The sequence below is a fragment of the Rhinolophus sinicus genome, linkage group LG16, assembly GCF_036562045.2.
Source record: "Rhinolophus sinicus isolate RSC01 linkage group LG16, ASM3656204v1, whole genome shotgun sequence".
Classification (NCBI taxonomy): Eukaryota; Metazoa; Chordata; class Mammalia; order Chiroptera; family Rhinolophidae; genus Rhinolophus; species Rhinolophus sinicus.
This window is the reverse complement of record NC_133765.1, coordinates 39224814-39237289: the sequence shown is the minus strand read 5'-3', so window position 1 is coordinate 39237289 and position 12476 is coordinate 39224814. Positions and strand designations below refer to the sequence as shown.

Below are 12476 nucleotides of genomic sequence, written 5' to 3'. Positions count from 1 at the left end.
CAAAATTTATCAATTAAAGCCCTGAGGTTACAAGACACTCATTCTCCTTAACTTTTGCCGAAAAAGACATTTTTATTGAAAAGATATGAGGAAGCACACATAAGGCCAGAAAATCAGGTTCGAAAAGGGATAGTACCCAGTCATTCTGGGAAATCAATACAGCAGAAGTAACTGATGGTCTCATTAGCGTTCTGGAACAATATATGAGTTCCCACATTTCCCTTCTGGTCCATGTGAGACTGAAAAGAGGCTACCATTCCCCAACAGTGGGCATCCCGGTCACCTGTGGCTAGTGGAAAGGGCGCCTTAAAAGACACTACCACAGGATGCACACACAGAGGGCAGGGATTTCTCCAGAGAAAACCAGAGTGCTTTTATCACTCAATGGGAAGACACTGAACTAAAATAGATTCAGGGTTCACTACATGCAGCCCTGTAATAACTGCCAGCCCCACTCATGTGGACTCCTGAATAAGAAAAATCATTGGAAGTGAGAACTGTATCCTTTCATTTAGCAAAAGCCATATTATTTGAAATATATTGCTAAGAAATAGAGACAATATGTATATCTAGCATTTAATATGGAGAATATTGTGGGATGTTGTCCCACAAACTATCAAATATATATATAACAAGTTACATTAAAAAAATACCAAAAGTTTAAAAAATGCTATTCAGTGTTGCTCAGGAAAGTCACACTAAATATCCGTTAACCTTTAGAATATGTTCCTGGCTGTTTTCCTGACCATTACTGTACTTACATATTAAAATAAAAAACTTTACACACCACCATGAAAAAGTCCACCATTTATAATTGAGATTTTCTTCACCCTAACACACAGCTTCGAAGCTGGAATGCAACTCTGCACATGACACATTTTCGATGGGAAAATGCTTCCCAATTTATTACATTTACGGTGTTTTCCATATGAATTCTCCACATTAAACCTTCATAATGATGCCACCAGGTTTGCTACAGTCACTGCTTAATTCCTTCCATTATTCTCATTTTCAAGGATTTGTAAAAGCGTTTGCATGTACATTCCAAGTGACTGACTTCTTTGATGAGTGTGTTTTTAGGATTTCCTGCTTATCTGTCCTGTCTATAGCAGCATCTGAAGTCTCCCAAGGACCAAGTTGTTAGAATGCCTCTAACATGGCTTCGTTCTCAGTCCTCACTTGTGAGTTTTCCGATGTATGCGGAGCCCTGAATTCCAACAGAAGGATTTTCCACACTCAGAGCATTTCCATGGTTTCTCTCCTGTATGAACTCTTTGGTGTTCACTGAGAGATGACTTCTGGGTGAAGGCTTTCCCACACTCACTGCATTTGAAAGGTTTCTCTCCCGAATGAGTTTTCTGGTGTATCTGAAGTGAGGCCTTCCTAGGATAGGCTTTCTCACACTCACTGCATTCATAAGGCTTCTCTGTTGAGTGAGTTCTCTGATGTATGATGAGCTGTGACTTCCCACAAAAGGCTCTCTCACAGAAACTACACTCATAGGGTCTCTCTCCTGTATGTGTCCTCCTGTGTATAACGAGGTAGGACTTGCTGCTGAAAGCCTTCCCACACTCACTGCACCCATAGGGCTTCTCTCCTGCGTGAGCTCGCAGGTGTGCAGTCAGCTGCTCCTTCCTGCCAAAGGCCTTCCCGCATTCACTGCACTGGTGAGGATTGTTGCCCGTGTGAATCCCCTGGTGGACAGCGAGCTGTGTCTTCATATTGAAGGCTTTCCCACAGTCACTGCACTGATAGGGTTTCTCTCCTGTGTGCATCCGGATGTGAACGAGGAGGTAGGACTTGCTCCTAAAGGCTTTCCCACATTCGTTGCATTTATGGGGTTTCACTCCTGTGTGAGTTCTCTGGTGGACAACAAATGGTGACTTCAAACTAAAGGCTTTCCCACATTCACTGCACTCATAGGGTTTCACTCCTGTGTGACTTCTCTGGTGTAGAATAAGCTGTGACTTCCAACTGTAGGCTTTCCCACATTCACTGCAGCCATAAGGTTTCCCTCCTGTGTGAATTTCCTGATGGACAATGAGCTGTGACCTGAAAGAGAAGACTTTCCCACACTCACTACACGAGTAGGGCTTTTCTCCGGTGTGAACTCTCTGGTGAGCATTAAGGTTTGACTTGGCACTGAAGGCTCTTTCACATTTAGTGCATTCGTAAGGTCTCTCCCCTGTATGAATTCTGAGATGGACGATGAGCTGTGATTTGCAACGAAAAGCTTTCCCACATTCACCACACACACAGTTTTTTTCTATACTGTGAGCTCTTTGATGCTTAAGAAAATATGATTGTTCATATCCATGAAACCTGTCAGGATTCTTTCTTAGATAGCTTCTGGTTAAGGCTGACTTTTGTGTCAAACTTCTTCTGTGACTGCTATACTTCGGGAGTCTCTGTCGTGAAGAAACATGGGTTTTGCTCAGATGAAGTTTTCCAAGTGAATTACAAGCATAGTTTCTCTCAACACTTTCAAGCTCATCTTGATTTTTCCAGAACCATTCTTTCCAGTCTTCTAGGAAAAAGAAACATTTTTAAAATCATAACATGAACCTGATATAGAACTAAAGAGCTTTAGAGCTGCCATGTAATGAGTCTCTTCCTTTTGGTAACAGGCCTGACAATGGTTCAGAGAAACATTGGCCAGGTATGTGTGTGCACACACCTGAGCGCAGGGTGGGTGCAGGGACCTGAGTCAAAGCAAACCAAGGCCACTGTGGAAGTGGGCAGGAAATCAGAAGCGGTCCAGATGGTTTTTAGAGCAGTCATCCCACTCTTAGGAGCCATGGCAATTGTTGTATGTCTGAATTTTATTACTGCAGGAGTTCACTCAAACAGTGAGTTCACAGTGTATGGCACCACCAGGGTATGACAAGTGGGCACAATGAGACATTAAAAACGAGCCTGCGTGAGCCAAAGAGAACTAAAGGACAGAGCATTACAAATAGAGGAAGTACAAGTACAAAGTTCCTGAGGAGAGAACCCGACCGATACGGTTAAGAAATGGAAAAAGGCCAAGGTAGCTAAAAGCACTGAGTGGGCAGAGTGAAGGCAGGACCATGGCCAAACACCTTTCCTCTAACCCAGACGATTTCAATTAGAGAACATCTCGATTCGTCTGTGCTTTTTGAGAAGACTTGCCCACTGTTTTGGCTGTTACGGAATGAATGAGTGGGCAAAGGGCAGAGACACAGATTAGAAGCCCAGCAATAGTCTAGGTGACTGGACAGTGGCTGGGACGGGACTTCTGGTGCTGAGCCAGCATGGAGCACACCTGGAGGGAGAACTAGGAGAGCTGCCAAGAGGGGATGTGGGAGCTGAGAGGGGCGAAGGCAACAGCTCCGAGGTTTCAAACTGGAGAGCTGGGTGGAGCCGCTCTGACATGGAAAACACTGAAAGAGAAACGCGTGTGGAAGGAAAATAAAGGAATTTTGTCTTGGATCTTACTACATTTAAGACCTCAGTTCACTATCAAAGTGGAGGTACCAAATAGGCTGCAGATGTCCGTTCAATGCTAGTAGGAAGCAGGCGTCGACAGCACTAAAAGGTATTAAATGACATGACAGATGACAGCTTCTCGGGCGTATGTGCAAATCCAATGGAATGCCTGAACAGCCCTAGAGCCCATGACATTCCAGGCTGACAGGAGATGCAGAGAGAATGGGAAGGTCCCCCATGAGGCCCAAAGACTAAAATGATGAGTGTGATAAACAGACGGGCTCAAAGGAAAACAGCGGCAGGTCCTGGTCTGGATAGCCCTCCTCCTGTCATTACAGGATGGCTGTGGTGGCTCTTTAGTAGCTTCCTGCTGCCTCAGGATTTCCTGCTAAACACTTTCTTCCCAACAGTGGTGGAATGAGTCAGCTTATGGCTTGTGCCCAAAAGCGGGGCCACGGGGCTCAAGGTTTAGAGGTGAGAGTACTGAGATGGGGGGCGACAAGAGAGGGTTCTCGGGCTGAAAGACTACGTCTAAACAACACTTGGTTGCCGTCCCTGGCTTACCAGCATTTGTCAGAGAAAAAGAAAATGACTAGAGCCTGTTGTTTTGAAGGGAACGCTAACCTGGGTCTGGTAACAGCTATGATTCTTCAACCGTAAAACCCCGAAACGTGCACCAATACAAGTGGGCTGATGAAAGTGTAAACAGCCCCCAGGAAGGGCACTGTCCCCATACGTTCTCTCATCTGTGGCCAAGGACAGCAGGAGGGCACACTGTCTCTGAGGAAAGTGCCAGGAGCTGCACAAGGAAATTACACCAATACAAGGGCAAAAAGCCTTCCCCAACCTTGTTCTAAAGGAGATGGGGTGAGCAATTGGACCGGCGGTGGCCATTTCTCCCCACGTCCCCTTTGGAAGGACGGCTCTACCACAATGTCCTGGGTCCTCCATAAGCTGTGAGTGTCTGGCACAGACAGTCTACGTCCCACACGTGTCAGTTCACACCGTGAAGGCTGTCTGACCTGTCTGACGGCACCACACACACCCAAGGATCCCAGACTTGCACGTGGGCTCAGGTCTAGGATGAGGGAAGGGCTGGTGAGCTTTCATGCTAGCACCAGCGTTCTGAAGGAGTGCCGTTGGAAAGAAGGGCGCGTCGGGCTGAACACCCCAGGGGAACTCTGACACACGCCACTCACCGTGTCCCCAAGGCATCTCCCCACTTTGTGCAGCAGCCTTGACTGGCGAGGATACCATCCAGGTGGTCTAGCTGGCAGGCGCAGGGCACGTCTGCCAACCGTGACTGGTTTGGCACTGGAATGTCAGTTGTAAGAAAACATGCCAGGCTTCTGGGAAAGACTATGGGCACCAATGAAAGGGACATTTTGGAAAGAAACAGGACTGACCCAGTGCTTCCTGCTGTCTGCATGTGACCTGACCGTGCAGAAGGGAAAAGCTAGCATCTGACAGTGCCAAAGGGGAGACAGAGGGAACCTTGATCCCTGACACCACGGCTTCTGAGTGAAGGCACCACGGAGCTGTTGCCCTGTGGCAGACACTGGTCACCTGAGACGATAAGTCTTGCCCTGTTCACTCTGGTTGAACCAGGGCTTTAAGATATTTCTTATTTTCTCAGACTGGTGATAGGAAGCTTACGACAATAAATCCAGCAGCAACAGTTAAGGAGAAGATTCAAGGTCGCAAATGTGGCCAAGAATTTGACCTATGCAAGTGTGAGAGAATACTCACCTGGTCTGGGTGACAATCGAGGAGGCACAACTACAAAGGTATTTTCAAAGGATAAAATACTGACAGCAACAGAAGCAGTCCTGAGGCTAGCGAAGGAGAGAGGCGGCATGGTACCCCAAGTGACCCCCAGAGGTCAGGACACAGGACGAGAACTGCAACAGCAGTAACGAAGATGGGAAAACTGAGGAAGCAGTCCCGTCCCATTTCTGACCCTGAGAATGAAAAGTGGGCAAGTATAGGGTCTCCTGCAAACACGTAAAACCCAGGACTAGAACGAAGAAAAGGGGAAGAAAACATCCACTTTGATGTTACAGCACTAAGAAAAAAAGAGCTTAACTTTTCAGAACGGAAGAGCCTTTCCATATTTACAGGATAAGAGCAAACGGCCAAATTCGGGAAACAAACTCCTTTGGGCAACTCAAAAGGGAAAAGGAGCCAGGGGAATGGAAGGTGGTAAAACTACTTAATAATACTGTGTTTCTCTGAAAATAAGACCTATCCCAAAAATAAGCCCCAGTTAAGATTGTCAGCCAGACGGACGCATTTAGTACGTTATGATGATGTTCCAGAAGATGACATGACTGTATTTGAATACATGGAGATTGTTGTACATGAAAAAATAAGACAGACCCTGAAAATACACCCTAAAGCATCTTTTGGAGCAAAAATTAATATAAGACCTGGTTTTGTTTTCAGGGAAACATGGTATAGACGAGACCAGGCTAGGTTTTGGACTTCTTTTAAGAAAAGTGCCCACGAAAGTAACAGCTATAATTCAAAGTGATCAGTGTGAGAAGACAGAAGGAAGTGATGAAATCTCCTACAACAGTCAAGGCAAGAGGAGGAAGTGAAAGACTGTGGGTGAAGCGGAAGGGATGTACTGTGGGAGGAAAATAAAATGGTTGGAAGGGAAGCAGTGTCTGAGTCACACCAAAAGGTGAGAGGAAAGGGACATGCTCTCAAGGCCTGGGTGGCCAACACAGTCCACGACCACGGGAAGGAAAGCAGGAAAGAAGCTGGCAGAAGGCAGGAAGCCAACCCAGAAAACAGCATGCCGACCTCTCAGAGCCGGGGAGGAGCCCAAACATGAGGACCGATGGCCATTTCCTTCCCACCCCAAGTCAACCCAGGGCTTCTCGAACTTCAAGCAAAGGTTTCGGGAGACACGCCGCCTGGGTGCCAGGGGGTGTGCTCCACACCTCCCGCCATCCTGGGTCCCACTCACCCACCTGCACAGCTCTGATGAGAGACCTTGGCATTTACTGTCCATGGCTCTTCCCCTTGCTCCAACTTGAAGATCAAATCAGGTTTGGTGCCATGATACCCTGTCAATGGGAAATCACAAAGGACGTGGGATTTTCCCAAATTGCTAGGGACGGAGAGGCCACAAAATGAAACTGCTTGTGGCATTTGGGGAAAAAGTACAATTAGGAAGTGACAGCCGCATAGGGACTAAGAACACATGACCTCTGAAGTTCAAGTCCATAATCCTTAAGTACTTCAGAGGCCCCAGAGAACATGAACAAAGGAAAGCGGAAGGTACTTTATGATTCACACAGAGAAGCAGGACTTACCCACGGATACCAGGTTACTGTAGTTTTCCAGTATCACGTCCCTGTACAGGTACCTCTGAGCAGAATTCAGTAACTGCCACTCTTCCCAGGTGAACTCCATAGATATATCCTTGAATGACAATAATCCCTGTAATAACACACAGCCTGTTCAATGGAATGCAATTATATTAGGTGACATGGACAAGATTCAGGGGGGCCGGGAAAGGAGACACATCCCTCCAGGTCAGCATTTCCTCGGAGAGAGAATTAAAAAAAAAAAAAAAATCACTGAGCTTCTCTGCGCCAGATACTCTTGGGTCCTGAAGATTTCAGGAAGAAAAAAATCTATGTCTGTCCTCGAGAAGCTTTCAGTCTTGAAAGGGAAACAAACATCTAGCCGTGCAAATGAAGTTAGGAGTCTCGCAGGGCATGTATACTTTGCAGAGATGGAGAAGACAATTCTACATAAGGTGCCAGACACAGGAAGGTCTGACCCTGCAGCTGGTCTATCACCTTGTCAGCTGCTCAGCCCATCTTGGGTCTCGGTGGGAGTGAGAGCCTGGCACTATATATGGAGACAGGGAGAGAGGGAGAGAGGCAGAGGTGGCCAGTTGGCTCAGTTGGTTAGAGTGTGGTGCTAATAACACCAAGGTTGCTGGTTTGATCCCTATGTGGGCCACTGTGACCTGCGCCCTCCTAAAACAAAAGAAAATATATATATAAAAATTTTAAAAGTGCCAAGTACGTGAATTCACAGCCTTCTTTCGAGAAAATGAGGGGCCATGACTGGGGCCAACCGGGGTTCAGGGGACATGGTAAGGACTTGAGATTTTATTCCAGGTAAGGAGAAGCCCCCCAGAGGCCTTGAACAAGAAAGGTGCGCGCTATCTCAGATCTGAGATGGTTCTCACTGCCATGGAGAAGGGAAGAGTGGTCCTGGTTCCCATGGCAGGTGGAGGCAGCTGGGGCTGGAGTGGGAGTGATGGGGTAGTGAGCAGGGCATCACATGGGGACAGAGGACGTCCTGAGGGGGATGAGGCAGCACACAGAGGGAGACAAGGGCGCTGACAAGGACGGCACGGATCCTGGCCAAGCAAACCGAAGATGCTGCCCTTCAAGGAATTTGGGAAGCCTGAGGGGTGAGACACGCAGGGGACGAGGGGCTGAAGACAGTGAAGCAGCTGCTAGAGGAAAGTGGGTCACCCAAGTGGACAACTGGGGGAGAAGTGCCCCAAGAAGGACAGTGCCTGCGGGGAGAAAGGGGCGGAGGAGACCGTGTCTCACATGCAACCCAGATGTCCACTCAGCTCAGCCACAGGAACTGACGTGTGTTTCGGAATTTCTGTAAACAAGGAGTCTGGTATCTGTGTCCCTCAGGGAAACCGAAGCCGGAGCCTGCTGGATGCTCTGCAAAGGCAGGTGAGGGTGATGCCCGGGAGGCCCTGGACATGCCCCCCCCCCCCGCCCCATGACAGCTGCTACCCAGCAGGGCTGCCTGCCGGCAGAAGGACCCTGGAGGGAAGAGGCAGGGGTGCATTCTGGGGAGCCTGCAGAGATGAGTGAGAGAGAGTCGCTCCCATCAAGGACGCACAGATGGAGCCGTGTCACAAGCTCCAAGTGACCCCAGGTGCTGGGTACTGACCACCAGGCAACAGGCTTCTGTCCTCTAACCACTGCCCTCCCATTCCAACCCAGGAGGAGCCCCCACGGGGGCAACAAGGACATCAAGTGGGAATAAAGAGGTGAGCCCCCATGTCCTCTCTGCACCAAGTGGAGGAAAAACCAGAGCTGGGATTCAAGTGTAGAACGGCCTCTCCATTGTCTGGAAGTAACTAACAGCCAAATAAGGCTGTGACCAGAACACAACGGGCTCTTGCAGAGATGACGGCTGGGGTCAGGGTAGGGAGACCCGACAGGACACCTCTGAGGTTATGATGGAGAAAATGAAGCTGTGACTTGTCTGTACCTGAAGGAAGCGCACCAAGGCCATTCATTCACCCAGCCGGCTACCTCACGACTGAGGGAGGAGACATGCAGCAAGAGACACCCCTCTGACCGTGTGACTGTATGAAAGCAGATGCCACACGAGGGTACACAGACTGAAGTGGCTGATTTGGGGACAAGACGGAAACAAAGGCAGGTAACAGGAGGTTTATTTTATTTTAAGCCTTTTCCTATTTTTTAAGCTTGGTAAGACTAAAACACAAAGAAACTATTAAATTTTTTTTAATTGACCAAGAATTATTTAACTGGCCATAACTATTAAGACCAAGACAGAATCCACACTAAAATTTATAAGAGATTTTTATAGACAGGCAGTTCTGCTGCGATGCAACATGTTCCTTACAAAAAACCACTACCATGCAAAGTCACACCGTAAAACCATAGAGCTTATGGGAAGAGGCATAAAACCTTTGTCAACAACACATAAAAGAAAATCAGGAACCTACTAAAAACAGTAGCAGTTGCACACATATTTAATGGTTAAGAAATATACAAATGCCACAATAAATATAGCACTTTACCTTGAAAAAGACCTGCCAGGGGGTGCTGCATCTTATTATAGAGTCGTGGAAAGAGGTTTCTATGAAATCACACAGAAAGTTCTCATCTTTCCCTAAGATATCAATCACGTTGAAACAAAGTCACATTTTTAAAGCAAACATGACAGCAGAACTGTTATCTACAAATTTGTTCTAGTGAATTTGAAACTTAGAAGAAATGGAAAATAAAAGTAATCGAAATTGGAAGAGGAAGAATTAGGAAAGCCAGACTTAGTCAACGATCATACAATAAACTGAAGTAGTAACGAAAGGTTTACTCTCTCCAGAAAGCCAGCGGTCCCACGCTATATTGAAACTAAGTTCTATCAGCATCCGAGGGACAGAAAGTTCCCATGGTACCTGATCTGATGTAGGGCCAGAAAATGAGGGGACGCCTGCACAGAGCATTATAGAAGCTTGCGTTACCCATCCCCCACACACACAAAACCACAGCACAGCACAAACTGTAGTCTAATTTCATTTATTAACTCTGATTAAAATACCTAGTGAAAGGTACTAGTAAAGTAAAATGAATCCTTTATATACATACAGAGTGAATTATGAAAAGAGCGTTTCTCCAAAGAATTAAAGGATGGTCCATTCTGTGCAGTTCTTTTCTCAAACTTGCAGGAAGTAAACACTCTCGTGTCCTCTCTCACCGCAGCCCTGTCCTTGTCTCATTGCCCTGAGTCCTCCACTCGGTCGCTTTCAGGGCTCTATTCGGTCACATCCTGAGCTAACGCTGTCATAGGAACCTTTAACCTGTGTATTTCCAGGGAAGAATTCCCACTGAGCTATACACACGGCTACAGGCATTGCATACCGAACACGGACAAAACTGCACCCTTTCCCAGGAGACCTCTTCCCATAGTGTCCCCGAGGCTGGGAACCGCCACCGCGTACGACAGGTCGGAAGTTCCACGGACACGGCCCAGTCTCCCTCTCGCTCACTCCATCAATCGCCTGCATGGCCCAGGTGGTCCGCGGGCCCTTCCCGCCTACAAAACTGCTCCTTCCCGCTTCCACCCCCCAACTCCCCTCCCAGGCGCTCCCCTCCCCACTCACCTGCCACTGTGCCCAGTGTTCACCCTCCCTGCCAGAGCACAGCTCCTCTAAAACAAGAACCGTACATAACTTATCTTTGCACTGCCGGCACCAGCCCCTGGGTCCAGCACACAAAAAGTAAGCATTTGAACGAACAGTAAGAAAAAAGGAGGGGAATTTACCTAACGAGGCCCTAAAGGTCTGGATATGAAGACAGCTCAGCACTTGAGTGTGAAAAACCTGAAACGACAGAGGACCGAGTCCGTGGGGACCCTCATCTCCCTCAGCGCTCACTGTCCGCGGCTGCCAATAAAGTGTTAGCAATCGACACAAATTCGTGAGATCCAGGGCCGGGCGTACGGCGTGTGTGTGTGTGGGGGGGGGGGGGGCAGGGCAGCCCATGAGTTCAGGCCCTGGATGTGACCTAAGGGACGAACGTGTCCACACTCGGCGCCGAGGCATCTCTCCAGAGTAAGAAGTCCCTACGTACCCAATAGGAAGCTGTCCGGAACCTGGTGGCCATTCCGCGCTGCTGCGCGCCGGCTGCGGAGGACACCACCGAACCGTGAGGGGTCCCTGCTGCTTCCACCCCCGCTCACCCAGGCGGGATCTCGCGCCCCACAGAGGGAGGGTCCGGGGCTGAGTCCCTCGCAGGGACGCGCGGCCTCCGAGCCTGGGCAGAGCAAGTCTGGCGATGAGTCTGTGCCGTTCCGCGGCCCTGACGCGGGAGGGACCGAGCCCCGGCTGGCTCCGTCCACGCCCGGGACCGACTGTGGAAGGCGCAGCTGGCCAAGACCCTGGTCTGCAATGCACGCTCCGGGTCGGGTTAACTCCGCGCCTCCGCCGGGTACCGGCCACAAAAACTCAACACGCCCCCACCGCTCACGTCCACTGACGACAAGCCAGAAACAGCCGCGCAGGCGCGTAACACTACGGCCGCGGTGCGGCGCCTGCGGAAGTACGTCACGCGTCGATGCGCCGGACAGGACAGACCTAGAAGACTACATCTCCCAGAATCCTCTGCGGAGGACCCTTACTAACCAGCCGGGTTTCCAGCAGGAGGGTCTGCAGAGAGGGGCGCCAGGACCTAACGGTAAGGCAGGCGGGCGGGGCTCCCAAAGCGGCCCTGGTCCGTCGGCTCTGGGCCGCACAGCTCACGCAGCCCCGGGAAGAGTCCCGTCTCGGTGGAGAGGGCAGGCGTGCTCAGGTCTTGATGTCAAAAAAGATAAGAGTTCAGACCACAGAGTATAGCAGATAGGGAGGCTACAAGCTGCAGTTCCCAGGGTTATAATACTAGGAGCCCACTCAAAGTAATTGACATGGAACCTCCACCCAAACACTGTTAAGTATGCATAACTTTTATGTGTGCATGGAACTTTCTCCAGGATAAGTCCTGTGATGCACCGCAAAATAATTCTCAATACATTTAAAAGGATTGAAATGATACATTGTTTCCGACAACAGTGGAATTTAAGTAGAAATCAACCCCAGAACAAATGTAGTAAATCTCCAGATTTTTGGAAACTGAAAAACACTTTTAAGTAACCCCTAACTCAAATTAGAAATCTGAAGGAAAATTAGAAAATACTTTGAATTGAAATTAAAATGCATATATGAGATCATACATTATTTGACTTTCTCTGTCTTCATTTAGCATAATGCTTTTAGGGTCCATCTATGTTGTTGCATTTTCCCCATTATTTGATAAAGCTTCTAGTATGATTTTATATATTATTTTTAAAAACTGGATTTATCAAGTTTAGTCTTTTCTATTTTAATTCCTTAATTTCTGCTATTCATTAATTTCCTTCTTTCCGTAATTACATTTAATTTCTCCCTAAATTCCTCATTTTTGTGTTGTTAGCGCGGTTGGATTGGATGTACTAAAGCATACTTGTATTACTTTCATTTTATAAATTACTTTGATCTGATCAAAAACGGAAAGGATAGAAAAGTTCCATCCTGGTGACACGTTTATGTTGGTTCACAAACACATTCTGAGCCGCAACTCGGGTTGCACTCCACATCTCTGAACCTCGCACCTCCAGGCAGCGGCAGAGGGCGTGAAACCTCCGTCCAGTCAATCCCGCGAGGCACGCCGCAGTGCCCTTTGGGAAGTGTAGTTCTAGAACATGCG

At 48.2% G+C, this 12476-nt stretch overlaps 1 protein-coding gene across 3 annotated transcripts in view; it reads right to left on the bottom strand.

Annotated features, from left to right (window-relative positions):
* LOC109456436 (zinc finger protein 84) overlaps positions 1-10994 on the bottom strand; it is a 36297-nt gene extending 25303 nt beyond the window's left edge. Inside the window, exons 1-5 of one of the 3 annotated variants that reach the window (XM_019748724.2) lie at positions 10830-10958; positions 10522-10579; positions 6774-6900; positions 6429-6524; positions 48-2527 (exon numbers count right to left, since the gene is read on the bottom strand). In XM_019748724.2, coding sequence (XP_019604283.2) covers positions 1176-2527; positions 6429-6524; positions 6774-6873 — 1548 coding nt within the window. In that variant the 5' untranslated portion in view covers positions 6874-6900; positions 10522-10579; positions 10830-10958 and the 3' untranslated portion in view covers positions 48-1175. Of the gene's footprint in view, positions 2528-6428; positions 6525-6773; positions 6901-10521; positions 10580-10829 lie in introns of those variants that run through there. The other 2 variants (XM_074321248.1, XM_019748723.2) reach the window with 2 other exon arrangements.
* Between the last annotated feature and the right edge of the window lie 1482 nt (positions 10995-12476).